The sequence below is a fragment of the Drosophila mauritiana genome, chromosome 2L (genome assembly GCF_004382145.1).
Source record: "Drosophila mauritiana strain mau12 chromosome 2L, ASM438214v1, whole genome shotgun sequence".
Taxonomy (NCBI): domain Eukaryota; kingdom Metazoa; phylum Arthropoda; class Insecta; order Diptera; family Drosophilidae; genus Drosophila; species Drosophila mauritiana.
In genome coordinates this window covers 5,899,674-5,914,038 of record NC_046667.1, presented here as the reverse complement: position 1 = coordinate 5,914,038, position 14,365 = coordinate 5,899,674, and the positions used below count along the sequence as shown (strand labels likewise).

General features: G+C 45.1%; 3 protein-coding genes across 4 annotated transcripts; 2 read left to right on the top strand and 1 right to left on the bottom strand.

The window, feature by feature from the left end:
• Positions 1-2,330: 2,330 nt before the first annotated feature.
• Positions 2,331-3,302, top strand: LOC117150361 (ribosomal RNA-processing protein 7 homolog A). Its single transcript, XM_033317221.1, has 2 exons — positions 2,331-2,421; positions 2,477-3,302. The coding sequence occupies exons 1-2, from the start codon at positions 2,397-2,399 to the stop codon at positions 3,250-3,252; spliced, it is 801 nt and encodes a 266-aa protein (XP_033173112.1). The 5' UTR covers positions 2,331-2,396; the 3' UTR covers positions 3,253-3,302.
• Positions 3,303-5,194: 1,892 nt separating this feature from the next.
• On the bottom strand, positions 5,195-6,767 carry LOC117142652. The gene is made up of 2 exons (XM_033306773.1): positions 5,765-6,767; positions 5,195-5,712 (listed from the first exon to the last, which is right to left on the bottom strand). The coding sequence occupies exons 1-2, from the start codon at positions 6,077-6,079 to the stop codon at positions 5,257-5,259; spliced, it is 771 nt and encodes a 256-aa protein (XP_033162664.1). The 5' UTR covers positions 6,080-6,767; the 3' UTR covers positions 5,195-5,256.
• A 697-nt stretch (positions 6,768-7,464) lies between these two features.
• On the top strand, positions 7,465-13,750 carry LOC117150644 (homeobox protein H2.0). Of its 2 annotated transcripts, none has more exons than XM_033317619.1 (3): positions 7,465-8,179; positions 12,751-13,244; positions 13,346-13,750. In XM_033317619.1, exons 1-3 carry the CDS (start codon positions 7,660-7,662, stop codon positions 13,586-13,588), a joined length of 1,257 nt encoding a protein of 418 aa, XP_033173510.1. In that variant the 5' UTR covers positions 7,465-7,659; the 3' UTR covers positions 13,589-13,750. The 2 variants fall into 2 exon arrangements, with proteins under 2 accessions (XP_033173510.1, XP_033173511.1); XM_033317620.1 differs by lacking the exon at positions 7,465-8,179 and adding an exon at positions 12,578-12,611.
• Positions 13,751-14,365: the final 615 nt, after the last annotated feature.

The following is a 14,365-nucleotide window of genomic DNA, read 5'->3' as shown; positions in this document are numbered from 1 at the left end:
TCCCCTATATAAATGTACAAAATGTGGTTTTCCACTGAAATACAAAGTCGTAACCATCAAATCAGATTTAATACATTTGTGCAAACACTTTGTGAGCAGCAATTGCTTTCGGTAATCATCAGTTACGACTTGCAATATATTTGGCATTTTTAATACCGAGAAGGCCTGCGATTGCCGAAATAAATTAGTTGCACGTGACATCTTAAATGTGAGAAGCATTTCCTGTGATTTCCACGACTAAAACAACATTTTGCGCACCCAAATGGATTGGTGGTTGCATTTTGGGGGGCTTCATGTGGTTGGTGGCACATTCGCAGACCCCAAAATGGACGCACATAAATCAATCGTGAGAAGAAAATCGGTTGAAAAGTTTTCACGCACAATTGGCCAAAAGCAAGGCAACTAAAAATGGACTGGTGACTTTGCTAGATTTAGCTAACTTTTTCTATAACTGGCAGATTTTTAAAGCAAGAAATGCAACTTGTTAATATAAAGTCACCATTTCATAGAGGCCACGCTTCAGCTAAGCGTGTATTTTTAATGAATTTGCGCCCACATTTGTGCATTAATTACACACTCTGACTTTCATTTCGCAAGGATATCTGCCACTTTTTGCCGCTTTGAGCAACATAAATGTACTCAGAAGAAACCCTTAACCCTTTGGTGCTGCGATTATGCTGAGGAAACATATTTATTTAAGCTGCGGTAGCATTTTCTAATTGCTTCGAAATTTTCCATTAGGGTCACAAATTATCGACCCTTAATGCGAAAAGGGTGAACGTGACTCGCATTGAAATTTAAAAGAAGTGCCCAAAAGGAACATTTTCTGCGGATTATTATTTATAGTATGTAAGGAGTACCACAACTTATTTAAAACATATTTTTATTTTATTTGCAGATTAATGCCTCACTAATAATTTATTTGTAAAAATTCGTGAAAATTAAAGAAAAATATAAAAGATCTTGTTAAATTTGTATTTCATTTCCATGAAGTTATCCCAACTAAGTTTAAAGTTGAAATTTGTTTCCAGCTGCCAAAATGTTAATTAAAGGTAAGAATCATGGCCAAATGATCAAGGGGCCTTATATTAGCATGCGATTTACAAATGAGAAGCTGTTCATTGAATTAACTTTGCCCATTCCAAAGCACTCTAATTACACTTGAGGATGGCCTCACAAAATCCAACCGCATTTAAATTGCATTATTCACTCGGCACCTTGCTCCCTCGACGAATGAAATGAGTTAAGTTTGCTCAAACAATGTCAATTGGCACTGCAATTAGGGCCAGTTTGTTGCTGAATTTTGATTATTTGATTTCGATTTGCATTTCGACAGGCAAAACACAAAAAGTCCTACGTTTTGCACTCCAATTGTCTGACTTGTTGTCGCAAATATCCTTTATGCGATGAAAGGTGGCTGTTAAAATTAAGTTTTCGATTAATTAGCATCTATTTGCGGAGCAGAGGATCCTGGGCAGTAAATGTGCCTCGCCAACTTCCGTTTTCAACATGCGGCCGGTAAATAAACGCTGCCTGCGGCCTTTGGATGCTACGGGGCTGCACTGATCAAAAAACCTAGTATTTTCAATTAAAACTAGTTTTGCTCTTTGAATTCAATTCATTTTATTACGCCATCAAAGTAAATATCTACATGCAGTATAGTTGCCGTCCTGCTTATTGTATTAAATGTAGGCATAATATAGTTTATAGTTGATATAGTTTTTTATCAGTGCATAGGGGATACGTGGTCAGCAGACCGGATGCAGTTTGTGCAGTTTTTTGTTCTCGGACCATTTGACGGGTACGTCCACACCCACATCCACACACATCTACGATTAGAGTAAACTGTGGAGGACACATAGTGCAAAACAAAATCAGACGAATGCTAAATTACGTGCAAAGTTTACAAAAACATTTGGATTCTACCAAACTGAGGCGGCATTCTGTTCCCGTTCCCTTTCCACAACTAATGTTGCTTAATTATTTGCAGTCAGTACGGTTGGTAAAAATAAAAATGCGGTCTGAAATTTAACAATATTAGTGGCATTTAAGCCAAAAGAATGAAAACTTTCTTGCTAGCTTTTCATTAAATTACAATGGCACACAAATATGGTGCATATATCTATCATTCTTAGCGTTGTAAATGTCTTACTGGGACTAAAAAAAAGGTATTTGATTAAAAATTAATATTATTTTGATTAACACTTTATAGTTCAAATTTACCGCCAATCGACAGTGCTGCCAATCAAAACTTAGATGCTCTAGTCAAGTTTCGCACCCTTTGCGGTACACTAAGATTGCGGTTCGCGCGTTTTGGTATATTTCAAAAGCGGTCACACTGGCACACAACGTGTTTACAAAACGTTGTTTAGTTAATTTACCGCGAATAACACAAAATGGTTGAACTGGAGGGCTATGTAGGTGAGTAACCAACGACAACTGGCCAATGCTGCTGCTAACCGAGCGCTACCTTTAGTGGTGCCGCTGCGCACGACGCCGGATGCGCAACATTGCCACAGTGTCTACATGCGGGAGCACTTCATCCGTCTGATGGATCCCAACAAGCCGAAGGGACGCACACTCTTCCTGCTCAACGTGCCGCCCTACGTGACGGAGGACAGCCTGCGCACGGTCTTCGGCCGGGCGGGGAGCATCGAGGCCGTGGAGTTCGCCGCCAAGCCGGGCAAGGAGGAGACCATCAAGTGGTACGAGGGCAGCGGCGAACCCTTCTCCACCACTCGTCCGCCCTTCGTCTTCAAGGTGGCCTACATAGTGTTCGAGAAGAACAGCAGCATCGGCAAGGCGCTGGCACTGCAGAGCATTGACCTGTTCAACAGCAGCGGCGAGTGCATCATCAAGACCGGCATGGAGCTGTGGCACGACGAGTACGACAGCAATTACCTGCTGGATGCGCAAAAGACGAAGCTACAGATCAGCAAGTACATGGCCGGCTACGACAAGCGGGAGCGAGCGGCGGCAGAGGCGGCCAAGACCGGAGAGGCCGACGCCGACGGATGGGTCACCGTCGGCAAGGAGGGTCGCAATGCCGGCTTCGAGCAGAAGGCGTCCGTGATTGGACGCCTGGAGGAGAAGGTGGCCAGGGGCAATAAGACCAAGGAGCTGAAGAACTTCTACACCTTCCAGATACGCGAGAGCAAGATGCAGAACATCGTCGAGATGCGCAAGAAGTTCGAGGAGGACAAGCGAAAGATCGGGCTGCTCAAGCAGTCGCGCCGCTTCAAACCATTTTAGTCCGTACGCATAGGTTAAGCATCGAATAAAACTTCTTTACGACACCAGAACGACCCCGAATGCAAGATCCAGGATCCAACGGCCCGACCGCAGATAAATCCTCATAAATTCGCCGTTGCCATTGACACTGCCGCGACCGAAACCTGACCAACGCCACGACCAAATCCCACAGCAATGCCATAACTTATACCGACCGCAGTGAGGGGCATAAAAGCTTATAAAAAGCGAGCAACAAGACGTCCAGCCTGTGGAATGGGGATTGGAGCTCGGCCAACAGCCCAACTGCGCTTATTGTGTGATAATCACATATGGTTTATGTTAATTTGAGAAATGATAAAAATATTTCGCTTATCATCTTTAATCATAATCGTCGCTGCGCCGTCGTCGCGCCCGAAACGCACTCTGGAACTCAGTCGCCCAGTCCGCGCAGCACGCGATCCCTCATCCCCGATCCGCGAAAGGCATTGCTGGCTCAGTCCAGGTCCGGTTCTATGGCGCTGTGTTCATACCAAGGCAATTGGTGCGATGAAATTTGGTCTTCCATCGGATTAATTTGATGATTGGAACAAAAGTGTAAAATTTAAAGCAAGCCAAACTAGAAGAACATAGTATAATGATACTATTGCATAACCAAGGTAAAATTTTATAACGTAGATTTTTTAATGTTTCTATTTGTATTAAGTTCTTTGACTTAAAAATACTTTGACATTGCAAATGCTAATGGAAAAATTCATTATATATTAAAACAAGTGGGCAAAGCAAACATAATCTTACTTAGTGACCATAGAAAAGTACCTCTGCTCTATAAACCAGGATGGTGCTTCTTTTGACCAGTTATTGAAGTACCCAACTTCGAATCCGCCCCTGATCTCTGACTAATATGTAGCGCGTAGGTCTGCGAGGCGATCGAGACCGTAGGTAACACGAGATGTGGTGGAGACTTACAAACGAGGTACGCGTCGGATAACGCATGCTGACGATGATCGCCGGGTCCTCGAATCGGGTCTTCGTCGGGCATGGCTCTCATGGGTAGGGGCAGAGGTATGGGCATGGGTATGGGTATCAGTTTGGTGTGGGTATGTGGCTGTTGTTATTGGTGGCCTACTGTGGAGCCTGGAGACAGCAACACATTCATAATTTCTTCCGATTCGTATCGTTTAAACATTTTAAATTGATTAAAATGCGATAAATCATAATCGCCAACGTTGGCCCGAACGCAGACACTCTGGAACTTGGTAACTTGGGAACTCGGGGACTGGATGAGTGGGGGACTGGGGGACCTCCTCGGGACCATGTCCGGGTGATGGAACGATTTATGCGCCTCGAACATAATAAAGTGTTAACGGAACGAGTTATTAAGGTAGTCTCAATCCTATAGCCTAAGTTAATAAAGGCCAAAGGCAATTTGCATGACCGGTGTGGCGGCGTGGCAGCGTCTTAGGTTGCATCTAGGCGCACATAGCTCTGGACTCAATCTTGGCCTATGCTATGCTCACCCACCGATCGACGGACACACAAGATGTCGGGAAATATAACATAAGCCGACCACACGTACGTCTCCCATGCCGCACAGCTGGACGCCGTGCCCAGATCTCAAAACTCGGAGCGGAGCTCAGTTCGCTGGATTGAGGAGGAAAAGCTGGAACGCCGTGTCTTGTGAGCAGAACAATCAATAAATTTGAACACGTGAGCGGACGCGAATGCGGACGGCTCTCGACGGGAACGTACTGATCCTATAGTCCCCAGTTCCCAGTCCCCCACTACTCCTCCACAAAACAACAGCAACAATTCAGTGCGATAAGTGATCAATGCGCCGTGTCGACTGATTGGGCAGCATCGGTGATCCAAAGAGGTGGGTGGGGCAGTCGAAGGTGCGGGATTTCGCTTGGGGAGCAACCAATTTGTGCTTATCGTCGATGGCGCAGAGAAAGTGATTAAACAATTAATATGAAGAAGTTACTTTATTGCTCCAAAAGGTAATCACACTTTCAAGTTGAAAGTGAATCAGTAGCAATCCTCGAAGTTGTACCATGGTGTGGCATCCACATCGTCCGTAATGATGGGTTCCCGGCGCGCTGTGGATGGGCCATAGAGGTTGTAGCGCCTGGAGCCAGCGACGATCTCGCGATAACGCCTCACCGGCGTCCTGGACATGTGCAGCTCCATCAGATCCCAGTCGTTGACGTCGCGGAAAACGGAGCGAATCATGTGCATGCGGCCCAGTAGCTCCGTCTCCCGCAATCCCTCGTACCTCCGGCCAGTGCGGGCCCGGAATGTCTTGTAGACCTCACTCTGCTGCTTGGTCTCCGTCGCCGTTTGCAGCTCCTTCCTGTAGAGCGCTCGTATGCCGCGGGCCAGGTGGCGAATGTGCTCGAAGTTGCGAACGTTGAGTGCAACCAGAGCAACTGCGTCCAGATTCAGCAGCTTGTGCCCATCAATGTAGTTCTCCCGAAACGTTTGCTGTAACGAAGCTATAGGTTACCCAACATAGTGAGTAAGAATCTTAGCCCACCTCGTACTCGGGATAACCAAAGTTGCGCAGCCAGTCGGTCACATCGTTGATGCTCCACTTGAAGACCTCAGTGCGGGCTTGGGAATCCACGACGGCGGCGCAGAGATTGAAGAGCGAGTCCGGCGAGGCCTTGAAGGGCAGCGGCACGTCCTCCTTGTCGTACTCCACGTCCGGAAACATGTAGCTGGGATAGCGGAAGCAGAACTCCTGCTCATCCTGTGGCGGCTCACAGATATCCGGACTGTCCATGCCACTGGCACCGTGCGGCAGTGGTGACGGTATGGTGGAGCAGCTGGACGCTGAGAACGACTCCATTCGAGCGGTGGCAGCGCACTGTTCCGGGGCCAAAGTGAATTGAGTTGCCCCGCAACGATTTGGTTGCGGTTTCCAGCGATTCCTCAAGAATAAGTGGCGTTCGTGTCTGTTTACATAGTTTGATTGCGTTTCGCTTTCATTTGTTGTATGCCCTATAATTTTCCGGGAAAAGTTGTTGGCCACAATCACTAGGCTCAATTTGCACTTTAAATGGGTTAATGGAATTTAAGCCATGCTCTTTCCAATCAGTATCTTTGAACGTAGGGCATAGCCTGGAATGTATCTGAATCTTTTTCAAAGTAGAAAGGATTATTCCATTAATATTCCTCCTTCACTTTGAAGAGGATAAAAGTGTCACCGACTGGCGGTGAATTTTCCGCTGCCATTGCATTTGCATATCCCACATTTTCTGGGTCACTTTGTGGGCTTGTGGTGCTAGGGTGTTTTTGGCACCAAATCCGCCCGCTTGGATGGGAGTTTTGTGCCGGAAAGTATGCTATCTGAAGGTAGTCACGACAATTTTCCTATTAATAACGCCAGTTTCGCTCCGCAATTTACACATTTCCACTTAAGTTCTCCACCCCGACGATCCGTTCGTGTTCCGTTTTGCGGGTTTCCGCTTGCGGAATGCGGTTTCTGATTTATTGCCACCAGTCCCGGTTACCCACTTCATCGAGCCCAGACAGCGTGGAGCAGGTGGAGTTCGCGCAGATCGCTCAATCCCAGGCCAATGGGACGCACATTCCTTGGGCGCGAAAGCGAGATGCCGCATCAGCGCCACCAGTGGCTCCGCCCACCACTGCGGATCGCTCGCATTGGCCAGAAATCACGAACCACGAGCCACTCGACATGGCCTCTGCGCAGGCAAACCGGAATTCGGATGGGGTGTGTGTGTGTCTGTGTGTGGGAGTAAGGGAACATATGGAGAAATCGGTAAACAAATCTCGACTGCGCTCGAGGAAACGATCTCCGACTGAGCTAATGACACAGCGGCATGCTTGTGTGTAAACAAGCGATCGGCATGGCAAGGTATCCCATCTGTGTGTGGCTACAGTGGGATCAGGTCTGTGGTAAGTGGATTAAGATAATTTAAGAGCAACTACTAGAGGTATATAGATCTTTAGCGGGTTAGAAGTCAATGTTGCCACCAACCCAAGCCCAAAAGTCGAATCTTTCTTGATACTAGCGCTCTAAAACCATAACTTTAGTATATAAGTATATCCTGAGCACCTCGCACTCCTTGCCCCACTGTCAGCAGCAGGAACACAATCTCAGCGAGATTAACCCCACCGCCAACAGACTGTTCCGCGTTGGCTGGCCGATCGGCAATCGATGGCTGGTTGAGCGTGCTCCCTGGCCGGTTCCGATCAGTTCTGAGTGGGATGTCTTGCAAGGCGGTTTAATCGGAGGTGCACGAGCCCTAAGCCAAAATTCGCGATCGTTTTATTGGTGCAGAGCGACGGTGTTTTGGACATGATAGTGTCCCTCTCGATAGTGAACGTGTGAAATCAGTTTATTAGTTTTGAGTGGCCTGAGTCGCGATTCGTAGATAGAAACCATATAACCCACATATCCGAGCAATGTTACTACACGAGAGTGCCGCCAGCATGGAACAGAGTATGCCCGAGAACCTCAGCACTCACATGTACGGCGAGTGTGAAGTGAATCCAGCGCTGGCAAAGTGTCCCGATCCAGTGGACGTCGATCCAGTGGAGCTGCCCACCAAAGAATCCTGTGCCCCTACCACCATAGTCAGTACGTCGCCAAGCAGCGCCACGAGCACCACCAAAGTCAAGCTGAGCTTCAGTGTGGATCGGCTGCTGGGCTCGGAGCCCGAGGAGTCCCACCGAAAGAGCTCTTCCTCGCCATCGACCAAGTCCTGCTGCGATGGCAGCATCCTCGCCTGCTGCTCCTTCCCGCACTGCTTCAGCCAGGCCAATGCCGAATCCCGTAGATTTGGACATGCCACGCTTCCGCCCACTTTCACACCCACTTCATCGCACACGTACCCCTTCGTGGGTCTGGATAAGCTGTTCCCTGGCCCCTACATGGATTACAAATCAGTGCTCAGACCGACGCCAATTCGGGCAGCAGAACACGGTAAGGATGCACTATACTCAAAAGGGAATATCCTTTGAATCCGAGCAGGTTTTACAAAAAAAATGTCCATGTGAAAGTAAATCATTCAAAATTACCATTAAGTTCACTGCATTTGGAATGTCATAAAGCCAGTTGATAGAAGGGAAACGATTAATCTCTGGAAGGAATGTCTTAAATTAATATTAAATGTATTGGTACCGATCCGTATTACATGGAGTATAGGTATTTTTAAGATACTTTTCAACTTAAAAGTAATCATCTCCATACAAAAAGTCATTGAAACATCATTCGAAACGAACATTCATTCGCATTGAACTTCTTCTAGTTCCAGCAACGTACCAGTTATCAACATAATATTTTATAGCCATGACTATACCTTCAATCTAGATACGTTCTATCATCTGCACTATTTCAATCTTTCCGTACTTGCAGCGCCAATAAAACTGATCAAAGCTAATCAGATATGGCGATTTGTCAATCATTCTGCATTCTTTCCACGGAAATGTGCAGGATCTCATCTCAGGGTACGATCAAACGAGTTGATGAGGTGGCTTCGCCATTTGCCCATCAAAATTCCGCAGCTATTTCGCTCTGTTTTTCAATTATAGACTATAATTATTAGCCATGTTGGGATTTGCAGGGAAATGAACATTCCTGGAAACACAAAGAGTGAGAACCTAAGGCGCAGCCCCAATAAATATCTCGTTTTTATTTGAATTATTAGTTGATCTGCAGCCATATTGTGCAATATTCCTGCGGCCAACTGTTCCGCGCCTTTGGCTCTTGACGAAAACAATTCGATTTTTGAAATCGACAACAAAATAGTCCGGATTGTTTTGGGCATTCGCCGTACTTCCTGCTGTTTTTGTATATCTGGGGACGAAGACTTCTTATAAAGCCTGCAGGCTGCGAGCGCACTTTGATCTTGTTTATGTGAAAATGGAAATGGAAATGGAAATAGTGAGGGCAACATAATCGGTAAATGTTTCGCTTTTCGAATAGAAATTGTTCATTGTTTAACAAGCTGCTTGAGTTTTATACATATCGTCAGCACAGCCTTTTCCCATTCAATATTGTACACAATTCTTATCAAGTGGGTGCTAACAATGCGAGGGCCTTACCATAAACGATCTTGAATATATTTTTCGTATAAATGAGATACATATATGTTTCGGATTCCTCAATGGGTAAATTGATTAGGAAATGTTTGAGATATTAATTTATTTCAAAATAAGAGACCTGCTATATTGAACTGATGTATTAGCGAGCTTAACTTAAAGCTTACTAAATTTAAGTCCTAGATACAAGTAGCAAGATACAATTATTTAACGGCCGACTAAAACATATTCAAAAAAGAGTTTGGTTGATTCATCCAACGTAAATTCGATAGTAATAGCCCTTTAAATTCCGCCAAATTCTAGCACACGATTAAATTATGTAGCAAAATTAGCGCCAAACTTAAATAAATTACACTTCACACAGTGATGGAACATTAATGAAAATTATCATCAGTGCTAAGCGGTTTTCAAACACATTTGCTCAGCCAAAAAATGGGAGGAGCAATTAGTAAGGCGAATAAATTCGACATAGCTCAATCAACAAGAGATCGGTAAAAACAGAAGAACAGACAGCACCTGAATGTCTGAAAGGCTTCATCAATCCTTTGGGCACCGCAAATCGATGAGATGCCAAAGACCAAAGTGGAAAATTAAGAACAATTTATGAACAAATTACGAGTCAGTCTTTAAAAATAAACTTCAAGCTCACACGGATCGTGGAAAACGTTTGTGGCGAACAGTTTGTTTATTTGCTTGGGCAATTGGCCCGTCATTCATGGGCAGATACAGATAGCTATCCATCTAATTGCCCGCTCTAATGAATTGTTCCGCCGGCCGAGGAGTTCGGGAAATGGAAGGGGCACCAGTTCGACAGGTGGAGGCATCTTTGGCCCGGCCAGAGACGCGGATCTCTGATAGATCGGGCGCCACGGGTCCAACTACTGCGGCTCAACCGACTCCAATGAGGCTCGGCTGCCGTTTAGGCCAACGACAGGGAACTGCTGACCGATGGATGACTGTACCGGGCATGGGTATGGGCACGGGCACGGGTGAAACTATGCGCTGTTCTTTGGGGGCCGAGCCAAAGGCCAAGTATTTACACAACCACCCACTGTGGTGGCCTTTCCAGGAGGAGGCTACCCTGTGGCTGCCCGCCGTGTCCAACCTGCCGGCCCCTGCGGAATTATTCCGTGATGGATTGATTGCATCGCATCGCACATCATAAAATCATGGACCAGCCAGATCTCTGCGGCTCCTCCGTCGACTATTTGTTGCTGTTTGCCTGTCCCGCCTGGCGATGAGTAGTTTGTTGATCTGTTGTTGTTGCTCTTCTGGCTGCCGATCGATCGATCCATCCATCGATCCATCGATCGATTGATGCTACAGACCATTGTCTGATATGGAAATGCTGTCTGAACAATAATCCGGCGCCGTGCGTCTAATTAATTAGCAATTTATATGTTAATCCAACTGTTAGATGCACTTTCAAAGCGTTCGAAGATCACTGATTAATGATGGCCCTCAGACGATTTCTTTTGGAACTTTGAAGACTCTTTCTCAAGTTCCCAACAGCAGGGGAGGGCCGCCTGTAGCAATACTAATTACCACGCACTCAACTCGAATTAACGGGATTGATATATATATATATATGTAGATACCACAACTTTAGGATTAACATATCTATAACTATAATGAATTGAGTGAAAATTGGCGACAATCCCAAGTAGCTAAAGATGTAATTCAAGAGATGGAGATAAAGATGTATTGAAAAGATACTTGGATTATTAATATTAGCTACATTTTGATTTACTTAAATATTTTAAGAGAACATAATGCATATAATCTATCCTTGTGATGAGTTAAAGTCAGATAATTGGATGTTCGGAAGTAGATACATATGTATATTGTATTATAATCAATCAAATAAACACATACTCCACTTGTCGAGCTGGTAGTCCAAATTTCCAGAGCACATGGCCCAGTGGGAGTGCTCTGCTTAACCCCAAAAGATCATTCGCAGTTTACCGCGAAATGAGCCACAATATTCGCGAAGTCGTAAATGTGGAATGCAGCGTGCTAATAAATCGATGCAACTTAAAGATGGCTGCGAAATGTTCGATGCGCAAACACATCCTGCTCGAGATGCATCTGCAATCCAGGCCCTTGAGTGATTTAAGATTGCATCCGAAAAATTATCACAACTCATTAAGATATTTACGGGGCCGCTGGCGGCATTGTGTAAATGTATCTGAACGGGATAGCCGGCAATTAATGATCTCGCGCTGTGAGTGAACCCCAATGCCCCGCCTCACGTACGAGGTGTTGAAAGTCGGTGAAAACTCATTATAACAAACCCCCGATGGTTGACACAAACCAAATGCCAAAGCGGCCAATTAAGGCGTTATTAGCCCCTGCAGATGTGCTGAGATTCCATTGGCGTTCCCGCTGCAGATACACAAGCGCACGGATCGAGATACAATTGTATCTACAAGTGCAGAAGCGCATTTCCGCTGCAGTGTAAATACACACGATCGATCGAGTAGTGTGTTGCTTAAGTAAATAAAACGCTCGATCTCGAAAACAATTAGGCGCATGCCGCGAGCACACAAACAAATCGAATTCCACCTAGCACAACGTTAAAAAGGCAATAAAAAATACCTATGATAATTTAGCATTGGAAACAAACGAAGAGGAATGGGTTGCAGTTTCAAATCAAATAAAATTCTGTGAAAAAGTCAAGGATGGGAATTAAAACAGTATCATGATTCCATTTCTTATCAACATTAGTGTCATTATCGCGAACTGAGGATTCAAAAGCACTTTTTTGTAGCATACTTTTCAGCGGAGTCCTTCGAGTTGGTGAATGCAATCTTGATTGAAACTCAGTAGTTAGACAAAGGATAGTAAATGCCAAGAATGATTGGGATTACAATAGAGCAATCAACGTCATTCGACTGGTTGTATAAATTCATGGATATTTAAAAAACATTTAAGGGAAGTAAAGCACCCTGGTTCGACCTCAACCTCGTGTGCCCCATGTCGTGTTCGATTACCCCAAATAATTTTGGCTCTCTGGAGGTAATTGTTGTTGTTTAGATTCGCGCTGGAAGTAAACAAATTTCGTTGCCCCCCTAGCCACAAAACGCTTCAATGATAATTTCCAATTAAGTGAAAATTTTATTATAAACAAACCCATTTAAAAATTCTCAACAGGCATTTTATTGATCAAAATAATTTACTCAGAAAACACAAAAAGTTGAATTTCATATTTTCTCTGGCGAAATGAGTATTATTTCTTTGGCCGGCGATAAATGTATTATTTCCTGCGGATGCAATGTGCAACTACCAAGGGAGGATGTTGTCCATAACTAATGGTAGTTTCCCTATAAAAATAAATATCCAAATTGGTGCGTAAAAAACGCACCGGATTCGTTAGGGCAACAAAATAAGAGTTATTGCTAATGAAGGAAGTATGAATCTCCCAATTGACTTTAACATTCCATTCCCGAACAGCCGCACCCACTTATCCCACGCTGGCCACCAATGCGCTCCTCCGCTTCCATCAACATCAGAAGCAGCAGCACCAGCAGCAGCAACATCATCATCAGCACCATCCCAAACACCTCCATCAGCAGCACAAGCCCCCGCCACACAACTCGACGACAGCATCGGCGCTACTGGCGCCGCTCCACAGCCTCACGAGCCTCCAGCTGACGCAACAGCAGCAGCGATTTCTGGGCAAGACGCCGCAACAGCTCCTGGACATAGCGCCCACCTCGCCCGCCGCCGCCGCCGCTGCCACATCCCAGAACGGTGCACATGGACATGGCAATAGCCAGGGTAACGCCTCAGCCGGAAGCAATGGGAAGCGCAAGCGATCCTGGTCTCGCGCCGTCTTCTCGAACCTGCAGCGCAAGGGCCTGGAGATTCAGTTCCAGCAGCAGAAGTACATCACCAAGCCAGATCGTCGCAAGCTGGCGGCACGACTGAATCTCACCGACGCTCAGGTTAGTTAAAACATAGTTTAACATAATTAACCATTTGGATATTCGACTCCTTGCATAGCTCTATTACAACCAATATATTCTAATTTCTATACCCTGATTAGGTCAAGGTGTGGTTCCAAAACCGTCGCATGAAGTGGCGGCACACACGCGAGAATCTGAAAAGCGGTCAGGAGAAGCAGCCGAGTGCAGTACCCGAATCCGGAGGTGTCTTCAAGGCATCCACGCCATCCGGAGATGGTACGCACCAGGAGGCACTCGACTACAGTTCCGATAGCTGTTCCAGCGTGGATTTGAGCGAGCAGGCCGACGAAGATGATAATATTGAAATCAATGTGGTGGAGTAGAGCCGCCTATGTAGATAGCTCCGTTTACACGTGTAAAATGCCATGTAGATGTATTTATTCCTTCATTGCTAGTTGTAATGTAATGTAAAGTAAACAGTTACTGCACAAAGTGAACTTAAATTATTTCAATCTGTAAGATAATCTAAACGTTTATGTGTAAACTATTTAAAATAAATTCTCTAGTAAAATGAACATGTGAATTCACTGTTTTGTTTATTATTAATTTAATATTCATTATTCCCTAGAATGAAGTTATATCAATGCACGCAATGCTACGCGGCAAGAACAGAAATTTTAATTAAGCAAATACCGCCGCGATCAGCAGAATATGAAACTCGGCGACAACGGGGAGACCTTCTCTAATCAAGTGAACGATAAAAGACGATACGACTGAATGGCCAGAGCAAATACGACTGGAGTCAGTTGGTCAAGCGCGGGGGTGCGAATGGGGTTATCCAATCCGATCGGATCGGTTGGAGGATTGGGACAGGGGAGTGCGAGGAGGGGGCACGGCGGATATAGAGCACTAATTAGAAAAACAGTGATGGTAAATTGTTGGTGCACGACATTGAAATCTTACTCACTTGGGCTTTATTGTCATTGTCGGTCTCTTTGGGTGAGTTCGTTAATTTTTTCAATTACTTTAAGACTCAGCTGAAATTATAGAAAACTAACAAAAATAACAACGATTTATAGCTGAATTTAAAGAATTAGAGATTACATTCTCCAATTAGGAAAAATATGAATAATAATTATATGCGTAATTCATTTAGGGTA

Bases quoted from the DNA above. Each gene is read 5' to 3' on its own strand.
- LOC117142652 (XM_033306773.1), bottom strand. From the start codon at position 6,079: ATGGAGTCGTTCTCAGCGTCCAGCTGCTCCACCATACCGTCACCACTG. The intron at 5,713-5,764 runs GTGGGCTAAGAT...GCTTCGTTACAG, and splicing joins TTGGTTATCCCGAGTACGAG to CAAACGTTTCGGGAGAACTA.
- LOC117150361 (XM_033317221.1), top strand. From the start codon at position 2,397: ATGGTTGAACTGGAGGGCTATGTAG. The intron at 2,422-2,476 runs GTGAGTAACCAA...CGCTACCTTTAG, and splicing joins TGAACTGGAGGGCTATGTAG to TGGTGCCGCTGCGCACGACG.
- LOC117150644 (XM_033317619.1), top strand. From the start codon at position 7,660: ATGTTACTACACGAGAGTGCCGCCAGCATGGAACAGAGTATGCCCGAG. The intron at 8,180-12,750 runs GTAAGGATGCAC...ATTCCCGAACAG, and splicing joins AATTCGGGCAGCAGAACACG to CCGCACCCACTTATCCCACG. The intron at 13,245-13,345 runs GTTAGTTAAAAC...TACCCTGATTAG, and splicing joins TGAATCTCACCGACGCTCAG to GTCAAGGTGTGGTTCCAAAA.